Source organism: Oryctolagus cuniculus, chromosome 5 (genome assembly GCF_051225735.1).
Source record: "Oryctolagus cuniculus isolate XC-2025 breed Fujian yellow rabbit chromosome 5, ASM5122573v1, whole genome shotgun sequence".
NCBI classification, from domain to species: Eukaryota; Metazoa; Chordata; class Mammalia; order Lagomorpha; family Leporidae; genus Oryctolagus; species Oryctolagus cuniculus.
In genome coordinates this window covers 117,887,850-117,901,648 of record NC_142871.1, presented here as the reverse complement: position 1 = coordinate 117,901,648, position 13,799 = coordinate 117,887,850, and the positions used below count along the sequence as shown (strand labels likewise).

General features: G+C 41.5%; 1 protein-coding gene across 34 annotated transcripts in view; it reads right to left on the bottom strand.

The window, feature by feature from the left end:
• The window catches only part of PKHD1 (PKHD1 ciliary IPT domain containing fibrocystin/polyductin), a 524,425-nt gene that overhangs the window by 424,841 nt on the left and 85,785 nt on the right, over positions 1-13,799 (bottom strand). For all 34 annotated transcript variants that reach the window (XR_016234007.1, XR_016234005.1, XR_016234006.1 and 31 more), the window contains one exon: positions 12,416-12,635. Coding sequence is in view for 24 of the 34 variants with exons in the window: in XM_089333174.1 (XP_089189300.1) it covers positions 12,416-12,635 (220 nt within the window). In the remaining 10 variants the exon portion in view is untranslated. The remainder of the gene's footprint in view (positions 1-12,415; positions 12,636-13,799) is intronic.

Here is a 13,799-nt window from a genome sequence, read left to right as displayed (position 1 = left end):
GAAATTGGAAAACCCACACAACTGGCTAACTGGTCCCTAATTCCAACTGTGAAAAAATGAGCTCATTTAGGCTTGCAATTCCCTCTCCCCAGCTGATGGCAATGAGGCTCTGTTGCTAGCAGTGGAACATTAACTTAGTAAATTAATTAAACTTACTTAACAGCCCAGACTAAGGAGATTCGATATATGTGCCAGTTATACTACCAGCCACTCACTTTAAAAAGTCCTCTTGCTTAAAGGGGAGAAGTCAGACTGGATGTAAAAGGCAGCAAGTTAGCATCACAGAAAGTCTTACAAGGTGTGGTCTAGAAGAAGTGAGAGCATGGACATTGAAGGGATTCGTCCCCAACAGGTGTGATACTTATTCAAGAATAATCTTGGCTTTAGGCATTGTTGCCACTAATGCAAAGGCCATTAGGGATAATAATGCATGTTTTATGCTTTTCAACACTTTCATATGTATGACCTCATTTCAGTTTGTAAATTAGGTAGTGGTATAAAAAAATATGACCAAAAGATCAGGAGATTGCATAAAGTCAAACCCAAGAGTGTGACAGCTCCAACATCAAAACCTAGGTGCCTGTTTCCTAGAACAGTGCTCCTGGATTTTGAGATGCTGATAGAACACAGGCCAAAAACATGGCAGATCCCCTGAGAACACCAGGAAGTGTGGAGGAAAGGGCAAAAGGTTACCTCTTGAGAAACTGTGAATCACAACGAACTGTAGCATCTTTTATCAAACCAATGTCAAAATGGTTTCTCCCACAATTTGCTAGAAATAATAAGCAGGATAACTCACATTTCACCACTTAATCTTCTCTTTTCCAAGCTAACTCATTCTACATTAACCTAAGAGGTGACTGCCACACCCTTTGTCTTTGACCTAACTGAGAGGGTCAATTTTTTAACATTTCAACACCAGAACTGAATACAAGAGTTTGAGCTGACCACTGGGGCTCTGGTCTCCTTTTACATAAGCCTTTTCCTCCAATGACACTATTGTATTCATTGTAGTCTCCACACTTACATGAAGATGTGTAATAAATTCCAATTCTCAGAGCTGTCATTGCCCAATGATTTCTACAAGCCACACTTGCCCAGTTAATTTTCCAAGAAGTGTTAGCATGATAAGGTTAGACTTGAAGAAAGATCAGCTAGATTTGGGTCCCAGCACAGGCATTCCCCATCTATATGACATTGAAGGCATCAATCTGTAACCTTTGCCTTTCCATGCTTACAAAACTGAATCACTACTAATCCAGTATCTATTTTGTAGAGGTGTTGATAAAATTGAGCAAAATGAAGCTTATAAAATGTTTAGCACAGAACCTAGAACAGAGTGACTATGTGATAAAGGCAGTTCTTATTACAGTTTTTAGCGGTTGTTCTGTTAATAGCATTATTGTGGAAATGTAAATATAGGAATTTACATTCATTATTGTTGTATTTCATCTCACCGATTTGGACCCATTGCTCAAATACATTTTAAATCTGAAGCCTATAATCTAGTTATAAATCCATCTAGCTGAGCCATTTCCATGGGTTAGACAAAGCCATAGGATAAATACAGCATTTGCTCCTAGAGTGTCTCATACTCCAAGACTCAGAAAGGAAAAGCAAAGTAATTTAACTTTTAAATTAAAATGTAATGTAATATTTAAATAAATATGGAAATATGGTAGGATAGAATGCAAAATTCACAGGGGCTTTTGAAACACCTGACTTCAAAGAAATTTAAGGTTTCTTTCAGGCCATTTTGGGCTTTCTATCCAGAACACTTTTTTAAACTTTTTTGCCACTTGGGTTGGAAAGGTTACTGGGATAGTTTAAGAAGGTCTGTATGGTCACAGCAGGTCTTTTCTCCCCAAAAATCTTGTAGTACTTAAACTGTTCAAACTTTAATGTCTTAATATTGATGGTTTGTGGATTAAGGGAAGATGTTTGGTCTAAATGTGTGAGTTAGGAGGTGGAGATAGTGGGAGGTGCTTGGGCCACTGGGAGCATGCCCTTGGAGTGAAGTACTCACAAGAGAGTTATTATTTGAGTTCAAGTTTGGCCTAGGTTCTGTCTCTCCTTCCTTCACCACTATGTGACTGTGCCTCTGCACCTGCCATGACCAGCATCCGCAGTCACCCGTCTCTAGGGCCATTGGATCCTGAACTATAAGCTCTAAACTGTAAGCTGAAGTAAACTTTTTCTTTCTCAAAAAGCTCCTCTCTGTCATTTTAGTTAAAGTAACTAAAAGCAGATGAATGCAGTCACCTCCTATATTTGCAGTAAAGCTTTCTACACCATCACATCATTTGTGATTTCATTCCAAAAGATAAGTTGACTTCAGTTCTAAGGCTAACAAAGCATCTGATTAATAATCACCCTAGAATTCTGTCAGGGATAGTATCCAGGTTAGTTGTCTAAATTTACATTATTCCCTCTTTTGAATTCAGAGAATATCTGTCCCTCACGTCTGTTTGTTGTGTGTCCCTCCTCATGATTCATTTTCAGCACTGGATCATGAATGATGATCAATCACCTAAGCAAGCTTTCTATGCCTTGTATATGAATGATCTAGCTATACAGACATGAACGAAAGGAAAGTAGTGACCAATTTCTTTAAAACCTTTTCAGCCTGGGCTTCCACCCTCCCAAAGAGCCTTCTTCTACCCTTTTCTAGGCTTATTGTTGTCAAAAGTACAAGTAGAATAGGCTGAATCACTCTGTCGTCCTTTTTTGTTTGCCTGTTAGCAATATACCATCTTCCTTAATCACATTCTTCTTGCTCTTAAAAGAGTTAAATTCATTTGTTCTAACATTTACTTTTTTGTAATAAGCCTTAGCTCATATTCCTTTTTGTATTTTTCCCTGATAATCTTGCTACAGATTTTTTCATGGAAAAGTGCTCAACAAAATTAGCTGAAACACTAAGATATCAAAAATACATTGACATTTACAAAATTTCAAAATTTTTAAGAGCATGGTAGGGGCAAGAGGCGTGGAATCACCACACAGACCCTGGGAGGCGGGTGAAAGCAGGCCTGAGGCAAGCAGCCTGCAGACTCGCTTATTTCAGTTGCTACAGCTGCATATATAAGCCAAGGCAGCCAATCTGGTCAAGGGGCAGTCTATGCCTTAAACAATCAAACTCTGTTGCCAGGCAGTTTCCAAAGCCATCCAATCACAGCCTGTTGTCAGTCAGGCTCTGTTGTCATGTGCTTTCTGAAGCCATCCAATCACAGCCTGTTGTCAGTCAAGCTCTGTTGTCATGTGGTTTCAGAAGCCATCCAATCACAGCCTGTTGCCAGAAAGTTTTTGTTGTCAGCGGCCATCTTGGCATGACCTTCTCATTCCAGCACAGTTATTCCATGCTTTCTTCCATAATAATTCTGTGAATTAATAAGTGTAGTTGAGAGGCTAGCTTTGTAGTATAGTGGGTTGGGCCTCCACCTGTAGTGCCAGCTTCCCAGCTGGGTGCTGATTCAAGTCCCAGCTGCTCCATTCCCAATCAAGCCCCTTGATGATGTCCTAGGAAGGCAATGGAGGATGACCCAAGTGCTTGGGCCCCTGCAACTGCATGGGAGACCTGGAGGATGCTCCTGGCTTCGGATCAGTCCAGCTCCAGCTGTTGTGGCCATTTGGAAGACCTCTCTGTCGCTCTTTCTCTATGTCTGTAGCTTTGCCTCTCAAATAAATAATCTTTTTTAAAAAAAAGTGCAGTTGACCATACATATGTGTGCATATATAGAAACTATATGTACAGACCAGCGCCGCAGCTCAATAGGCTAATCCTCCGCCTGCAGCACTGGCACACCGGGTTCTAGTCCCGGTCAGGGCACCGGATTCTGTCCCGGTTGCCCCTCTTCCAGGCCAGCTCTCTGCTATGGCCCAGGAGTACAGCAGAGGATGGCCCAAGTCCTTGGGCCCTGCACCCACATGGGATACCAGGAGAGGCATCTGGCTCCTGGCTTCGGATCAGCGCGATGTGCCAGCCGCGGCAACCATTGGAGGGTAAACCAACGGCAAAAGGAAGACCTTTCTCTGTCTCTCTCTCTCTCACTGTCCACTCTGCCTGTCAAAAAGAAAACTATATGTACAAAAAAAGGCAGATGGATATAGATACAGATATAGATGCACATGCATACAAATATATATGCATACACATAATTACTTGGGGGATATTTAAGAAAAATTATTAGTCTAAATGCCGGCAAAGGTAGTTTTAGAACCTAATATTCCTAACCCTTAATCTATTGTTCATTCAACTAATCAGATAGTAAAGTTAGCAAGTAATATTCTTGCATGTGCTCTTTAGGCTAAGTAATGAAAACCCTAACAGGAATTCTATACCCCTCACTTAACTTGAAATTGCTTCCTATGGCTCCAAGAGCTCACTAGATCCACACAGTTCAGCTAAGGCTTTTACCACAGGTGTCTACAGCGTGGCATCTTGCCAAGTACACCATGAGTCAGAAGCCTTGGGTTCCACCCCAACACTGTGTTCCCTTCCTTCTCATCCTATTCCTGACCTACTGGTTTCTGAACAGTTCATAAAACCCTATGGTTTCTTTGAATGTACTGCCTCTGCTGCTTGAACTTCCATGGTAACACCTTCTCAACTCAATACAAAAGACACTTCCTCAGAGAAGCATCCTCTGGAAATTCTGCCTAAAGTACTCCATATCATTTTCCATCTCTTTATAGCACTTATCACAATATATGATTATCTCAGTTATTTTCTGAGTTTATCCTCTATCCTTAAAGACAGGGCTTTCCTGTCTCATTCACTACTGATTCACCAGCATCTAGCACAAGTAAAATGTAGCAAGCACTTGACAAATACTCTATGATACATGGATGGATGCAAGGACGGATGCATGGATGGGCGGGTGAAAGGATCCTTGCATGCATAGCTATATGGATGAATGTAGGGTGAATAGATAGATGCATGAATAGGGAAGAAAGAGTGGATGGATAGATAGAAGCATGGATGAATGTGTGGATGATGGCTAGATGGCTAGATAGACTGGGTTTATTTTTGTTACAAGTACATATCTGCCTTTTTCAAATGTCATCAAATCTATAGTGGTGGTAGCTAACAAGGAGATGAAAGTCAGTTCCCTTGGAAGGTTCTGAAAGTGGTCCTCTGGGTTCATAAGCATAGTCTTAAGAGGAACAAAGTAAGCCATTTGGCACATGATTCTCTTATTGTCCCTTGAAAAATATACAGTGTATTACTGTTACTGAATCAGCATACATTCAGTGGAAAATACATAAAATTTCAATGAAGAAAATAAATATGATCTGCACTCTCACCAAATATTAATAGATACTATCAAAATTTTAGAATATATTCTTCTAGTCTTTTTTCTCTTTTTTAAATGTATATTTATTTACTTGAAAGTCAGAGTTAGAGAGAAGAGAGGGAGTGACAGCGGCCACAACGGCCATGGTTGAGCCAGGCTGATGTCAAGAACTGGAACTTTAGCCAGGTCACCCATATAAGTGGCAGGGCCCAAAGCACCTGGATCATCATCTGCTCCTTTTCCCATGACATTATCAGGGAGCTGGAAGTAGGGCAGCTAGGACTAGAAATGGCACAAGTATTGGATACTCTTGTCGCTGTCAGTGGCTTTACCCACTACACCAAAATGCCAGCCCCTCTAGACTTTTTTTCTAATTACTTGTGTGTAAGCAAACATATTAGGATATACGACAGTATGGTTAATTTAATATACTATTTGTAAGGCCGGTGCCACGGCTCACTAGGCTAATCCTCCGCCTTGCGGGACTGGCACACCGGGTTCTAGTTCCAGTCGGGGCGCCGGATTCTGTCCTGGTTGCCCCTCTTCCAGGCCAGCTCTCTGCTGTGGCCAGGGAAGTGCAGTGGAGGATGGCCCAAGTGCTTGGGCCCTGCACCCCATGGGAGACCAGGACAAGCACCTGGCTCCTGCCATCAGATCAGCGTGGTGCACCGGCTGTAGCGCGCCAGTCACTGCGGCCATTGGAGGGTAAACCAATGGCAAAAGGAAGACCTTTATCTCTGTCTCTTTGTCTCTCTCACTGTCCACTCTGCCTGTCAAAAAAAAATGTATATATATACTATTTGTGACTTGGAATTTTCACTTTGCAATAACATTATAAGGATTTCTGTATTTGATTAAATATTCTGCATTATCATATTTAAAGGTTTCTTAGTATTGTAATATTTGGATGCATTCTTTATTACTAAAACTTAAATGGATACTTCAAAAGTTCACAAAAATGGAATGCAAAGATAAATTTATAAAAAGTAAGAAGAAATAGAGTATTTGTCAGCTAAGTGAGATACTCCAGTCCTCTCTCCTCAGAGACTCAAATTTGAACAGGCATTCACACATAAAGTCACATTTACAAGAGCCACAGAAGCCAGCTGAGAGACTATAGTAGCTGATTTTACTATAATAATAAGGAAAGACATATTGAAGAAGGCAGAAAGGAAAGATTTGTCAAGCGACCCCACCCCCAACTCCAAGTAGTGCAGCAGGGAGAGAGATACCTCCTGCTTAGGAGAGGGAGAGAAAAGAAAAACTGGACCATAGCCCTTAATTCCAGCAGCAGATATGCCACAGCAAAACACAGAATCAGAGAGTCAGACAGGACCCATGGCCTCTGCCCTCAGGCCAGAACCCACAGACTAGGCCTTTGGTCAAGAGTCTCCTTTCACTACTCCTCACCCAAGCTTCAACATAAAATAGAATAAGACTATAGCCACTGGAGAGTGGGGTGAGCAAGTGAACTTAGGACTTTGCCTTAAAATTCAGAGCTGGGTCTGCTTCTATGAGAGCCAGCACCAGGTAAAACTCACAAGACTATCTTCAGGGTCAGTGCTGATGGACACAGCCCCTAGATGTCTCCTGTCATCAGGAGGAAATTTGAGCCCTGATGAGATGGATTCATTTCTGCTTGTGTCTCTACCAGTCTAGTGCAAGTCAGAAATGCACTCCCAGGAATGTGCAGGCTGGGTGTGTGTGAGACCCACATGTGACACAGCCTAGTATCAGCCTAGGTAGCCAAAGGACTCCCACTTCTCTGCCACCACCCTTCTCCCAATTTGTGGCAGTCAGCAGAGCAAGACCCTAGTAGCCTAGCAGTTAGAACAGGGCAGGAAAGCAAGCTTAAAATTTTTCCCTAAAGCTCAGAGTTAGACCTGCTGTAGTGAGACCAAGGACCAGATAAAGCCCAAAGGCCTCTATCTCCATGCCAGGACTCAATGAAACAGCTTCTAGATCTGCCCTGGCATGAGGTAGAGATCTGCACCCTGGTGGAATGGGTAAGTTTTTAGCCTGAATCACCCCCAGCCTCTGGTTTCGTGTGCATCTCTATGACAACATAGAATCCTGTGGCTGCAAAACTCAGACGCAGTCCAGCATAGTGTTAGCCTGGAGAGACTGCCTTCACCAACCATCTGCCAGCAATGCACAGCAAACCAAGAGCAAAACTTCAGCCCTTGTAGGTTAACCCTCTACCTTTGGTGCCAGCATCCCCTATGGGGGCCAGTTCTAGTCCCAGATGCTCCTCTTCCAATCCAGCTCTCTGCTATGGCCTGGGAAATCAGAAGAAAATGGCCCGAGCACATGGGTCCTTGCACCAACATGGGAGATCCAGAAGAAGCTCCTGGCTCCTGGCTTCGGATTGGCACAGCTCCAGCCATTGCAGCCATTTGGGGAGTGAACCAGCAGAGGGAAGACCTTTCTCTGTGTCTCTCCCTCTCACTGTCTATAACTCTGCTTGTCAAATAAGATCTTTTTTATAAAAAGTGATAGAAACAGCTGATTCACAGATGCCCAAATGTTAATGTAAGGACACGGGAAGTATGAAAAGCTAGGCAATATTATACCTTCAAAGGAACAAAATAATGCCTTAGCAACAGACTCTATTCTAAAGAAAAGGAGATTGATGGAATGTCTGAGGGTGGGAAGGATCAATACGTTCCTAAAGTTGTATTTATAAATGCATGAAGTTTGTATACCTTAAATAAAAGGTTTCTGGGTTTAAGAAAAAAACCATTCATAGGAAAACAATTTAAAAAAAAGACATTATAATCATGCTCAAAGAGATGCAAAAAAATAGAGACAAATAGGTAAATAAAATAGGGGAAACAACATATGACATGAATTAGAAACTCAACAGAGAGATAAAGATCTTGAAAAGGTGCCAAAAAGAAATTTGGGGAAAAAATGGCAAAGTTTAAAAAAAATACATTTGAGGGACCAGCGCTGTGGTGTATTGAGCAAAGCCATTGCCTGCAGTACCAGCAAACCATGTGGGTGCCAGCTCAAGTCCCGGAGCTCCATTTCTGATCTAGCTCTCTGTTATGGCCTGGGAAAACAGGGAAAGCAATGGAAGATGGCTCAAGTTGTTGGGCCCCTGCACCCAAATGGGAGACCCAGAAGAAGCCCCTGGTTCCTGGATTCAGATCGGTGCAGCTCTGACCATTGTGGCCAGTTGGGGAATGAACCAGCGGATGGAAGACCTCTCTCTCTCTCTCTCTCTCTCACACACTCTCTCTCTTTCTCTCTCTTTGCCTCTACTTCTCTCTCTGTGTAACTCTGACTTTCAAATAAAACAAATAAATCTTAAAAATAAAAATACAGTTGAAGGCTTTAATAATTGGATGGATCAAGCAGAAGAAATAATATCTAACTCAAAGACAGTTATTTTGAAATATCCCTTTCAAACAAAACAGAAAAGAAAAAGAATGGAGCCATCCTTCAATACCTATAGAACACTATTAAACAAACACATATTCCAATGATGGGGATTCCTGAGAGCAAAGAGAGGAATAAAGGTTTAGAAAAATTATTCGGGCCAGCACCATGGCTCACTTCGTTAATCCTCCACCTGCGGTGCCGGCATCCCATATGGGCTCCGGGTTCTAGTCCTGGTTGCTCCTCTTCCAGTCCAGCTCTCTGCTGAGGCCTGGGAGGGCAGTGGAGGATGGCCTAAGTGCTTGGGCCCCTGCACACACATGGGAGACCAGGAAAAAGCACCTGGCTCCTGGCTTCAGATTGGTGCAGCACCAGCCATAGTGGCCATTTGGGGAGTGAACCAACAGAAGGAAGACCTTTCCCTCTGTCTCTCTCTCTCTCAGTGTCTGTAACTCTACCTGTCAAATAAATTAAAAAAAAATAGAAAAACTATTCAATGAGATAAGAGCTAAATGCTCCCCCCAATTTGGGCAAAGATATGGATATCCAAGTACAGAAAAAATTCTCCTCACAACCCATTATAGTCAAACTCTCAAAAGTTCAATACAAAGAGAATACAAAAATGTTTAATATCAAATACTAGATCACTTTTAAGAGAACCCTATTAGATTAACAGCTGACAATTCAATGGAAATTTTACAGGTTAGGGAGAGTGGAATGATATATTCCAAGTTCTGAGAGAAAATTATTGCCAGACAAGATTCTTTTACACAGTGATGTTATCTTTTATAGAATAAGAGGAGATAAGTACTTTCTAAGATAAGCAAAAATTGAGAGAGTTCATCAACATCAGACCAGGCTTACGAATGATGCTTAAGGGAGCCCCGTATATAAAAGCTAAAGAAAAATATCAGCCATCATAAAGACATGGAAAAGAGTGAAGCCCAGTAGAAACAGAACAAAGGAAACTCAAAGTAAATGGAAGAAAATTTTGAAAATAACAGGACTAGAGTTATTATTAACAATAACTTTGAATATAAATGGACTAAATTCTCCTATTAAAAGACACAGACCAGCTAACTGGATTAAAAAACAAGACCAAAAAATATGCTGCCTATAAGAAACACAGTTCACCAATAAAGACACAGATGGAAACTGAAGGTATAGAAAAAGATATTTTCTGCAAATAGAAATCTAAGGTGAACAGGAACAGCTAATCTCATATCAGACAAAACAGACTTTCAGATAAAAACGACAATGTCACTATATAATGATCAAGGGATCAAATCAATCAGAAGATATGAGAATTGTAAATGTATATGCACCTAATGCCAGTGTACTCAATTGCATAAAACAAACATTAGTCAACCCAGAGAGAGATAAGTTTTATTGTAATAATAGTGGGGACTCTAACACCCCACTGTCAACCAATGCACGGATTATATGGACCAAAAAAACAAAAAAAATCAAAGTTAAACTACACTAGACCAAATAGATCTAAAAGATATTTATAGAACATTCCATCCCACAGCTATAGAATTTCCTCTTTTTGTTTTTCCAGTAAGCACATGGAACATTCTCCAGGATAGATCACATATTAGACCCAGGTGAAGCTTCCGATTCCTGGCTTTGGCCTGGCGCAGCCCTGGCCATTGCAGCTATTTGGTGAGTGAACCAGCAGATGGAAGATTTCTCTCTCTCTCTCTCTATCCCCCTCTCTCCTCTAATTCTGAATTTCAAATAGATAAGTAAATCTTTAAAGAAGGCCTTCAATAAATTAAGTACTCATGATTTTAAAAAATAAACAAAAAACCTTGAAGAAATTAGGTACAGGAGGAACATACATCAATATGTTCAAATCAATAAGGAAAAAGCTACAAATGACAAACCCACAACCAACCTTTATTCTGAATGGGGAGAAGATGAAAGCATTTCCTCTAAGACCTGGAACCAGACAGGGATGCCCACTCTCACCACTCTTACTCAATATGATACTGCACGTTTTAGCCAGAGCCATTAGACAAGAAGAAGAAATAAAATACATTCAAGTAGGAAATGAGGCAGCCAAATGCCCTGTCTGGAAATGTGATGATCTTGTAAAGAGTGAAACCTAAAGATTCCATAAAGATACTATTAGAACTGATAAGTGAATTCAATAAATCACAGGACACAAAGTCAGCACACAAAAATCAATTGTATCTTTATACACCAACAATGGACTTACTGAGAAATAAACAAGAGCATTCCCTTTCACAATCACAATAGCAAAAAAACAAACAAACAAACAAAAAAAACCTTAGACTAACTTTAACCAAGCATAAGTGAGTCTTCTAGAACATGGCTGTATGTAAACACTACATACTTTCACCTGCTTTCTTAAAATGCACAAGTGAAATCGCGAGGGGACACAGTATGAAGAAGTGTAAGGTGCATCGCCAACAGCCCTCTAGAGTTTGTACTAAGCTGCCTTCCCACTGGCCATAAAGAACTCTGCAGGTTTCCCTCCACTGCTCATCAACACCTAAACTTTGCTGAAATCACGGGGCACCTCTCTTAATTTTTACTAAGAAAACACGCCCACTTATGCCTACTGCAATGGCAGGAACATGGAGCAGTGCTTTTGAAATGATATTAATGAATAAAGGCTTGACTTTTAATGAGTTCTGAGGCTCAGTGAGCTCAGCTACCTCCTAGAGTGAAGAGAAAAATCATGGGAAGACTCCCAAGAAATAGCTGAGAGGATCCAAAGCCTCTGCATTCAATGGAGGCAGGAACTGCTGACACAGACTTCTTGGTGCCCTTTATGGAAGAGCTGAAATCCAATCTCACCTGAGTACACACCCAGTATCCCATTTCCTAAATGCCCTTCTAGAAAGTAACCAGCAACGTGGGGAGTTAAGGGGTCCCTCTTTTCTTCTAGCTAAACTCGAACCTCTGGGTGCAAATTCATACTAATACACAGAATATTTCGGAACATCAAAATGTCAGATTTCCTTAGAAGGAGGGGTCATCCCTTTCATTGTGCATCGTTTCTCTTGTTTAGTTTTCTATTTGAATGGTAAAATAGGTCTTGATTAAATAATCAGGCATACCCACTCGATCTAGATAGGAAACAAAGGAGGATGCCCTGAGATATCTACCACCCTGCATAGGGAAAGAACTGCTTGCTGAAAGTAAGGCCATCTAGAGTTACTAGCAGGGTCATCCTATAAAATAATTTTTTAGAAAAGGGTGGGGGGTCACCTGGAAAGTTTGTTAGGGTTTTTTAAATTCAAAAAATCCCTAAAGCTTACAGCTTCCAAATCCTAGATCTACAGGAATTCCGCCTGCACAGCCTCCCCTTCTTTTCAGTAAACATTGTACAATCTGCTGGATTTCTCTATGGTTTTTTTTCATACTAGCGAATCTGTTTGGAAAGAAAAGAAAAAGGAAGGGAGGGAAAAAGCCTTCTGTTTTTCATAACGTCTAATCTTTTTCCCCATTGGCATTCACCAGATGTTGCTTTGTATCGGAAGATAAATATTAAAATCCAAGCAAGAACAAAGCGAGCTGTTTACTGGGCAGATTTTTCAGATGTTCTCCTGAACACTTAAAAAAGACAGGAGATGCTTTGATATGCAGGCTGGCTGAAATCCACAATGGAGTGGCCCCTGTGAGAGGCTGCATCCCCCAGTCCCTTGGCCCACTGGCCATACCTTGGTGGGGAGGCTCAGGGAGGGAGAACATAGCATCACCTGATGAAGAGGCCCGACCAGGTTGGGAAGGCTGACTCTGTCCAATGATCCGGCACAAGGCGGCTCTGGAAGCTCTCTGCACAGATGTAGAGGTAAGGCCACGACTCAGGCGCTCTCTCCATTCCCACAGCAACAGTCAAATCACACCGCACGTAGGTGAGGCTGGCGGCTTCACAGCTGTCCTCCTCGGGCTTCAGGTCACACAGGAAAGCCAAGGACACTGAGGACATGGTGCACAACAGGTTAGGTAACAGGCACTAAGGAGCTGTGGGCCCCACATTGTTTCCTGAATGAAGTTCACGTGTCCTTACTTGACCAAAAAGAAAATGAAGTTACCAGCTCACTTGTTTTAATAAAATGTGGTATGTTTCTAGGGCATACACAGAAGAATATGAAAGGATTTGAAAGGTTCACAGAAAAACAAATTAGAAGACAAATCATATTTCCATAAATTTTTTGAAGGTCTGTCTATAAGTAACATTATTCTAAAATATAAATTATCAAAAAAAAAAATATAAAACCCACACTCATCTGACTCCATCAGCCAGCACCAGATCTGCAGACAGCAGAGGCGCTCTTCAATCTGTGCACTTGTGCCAAGCATATTCCCTGAGTTCTCAGAAATAACCACTTGGCATTTTTCAAATAGTTTTGTCACATGGCTTTGTTTTCCTAAACAAGAGCTGATTGAGTTTTACTTGTTTCGGAACTTTATAGAATGTAATTCCTAATAAGATATTTGTGACCCTTTTTTCATTCGGTATATTTCCACTATTCATCCACATTATTGAATACAGTTATTGATGCATTTTTACACTGTTCAATATTGCAATGTGCGAAAGTACTACAATGTATTTATCAATTCTCTTACCATTGGACTTTTGGGTATTTCTCAGTCTTTGACACTTTAAACATGTACCAACTATTCTCAAGGGTACATTCTTACAAAGAAAATTGCTTGATTGAATGGTGAGTACAAGTTCAACCTTACAAGGTAGTGTCATGTTTTCGAAGTACATTCCTAACCAGCTGTAATTATAAGTTTGCATTACTCCACATAATTGACAGCACTTGAAATTATCACTCTTGGGGCTGGCGCTGTGGTACAGTGGGTTAATGCCCTGGCTTGAAGTGCCAGCATCCCATATGGGTGCTGGTTGGAGACCCGGCTGTTCCACTTCCGATCCAGCTCTCTGCTGTGGCCTGGGAAAGCAGTAGAAGATGGCCCAAGTCGTTGGGCCCCTGCACCTACGTGGGAGACCTGGAAGAAGCTCCTGGCTCCTGGCTTTGGATCAGTGCAGTTCCAGCCATTGCAGCCATCTGGGGTGTGAACCATCGGATGAAAGATCTCTCTCTCTCTCTCTCTCTCTCTCCTCCTCCTCCT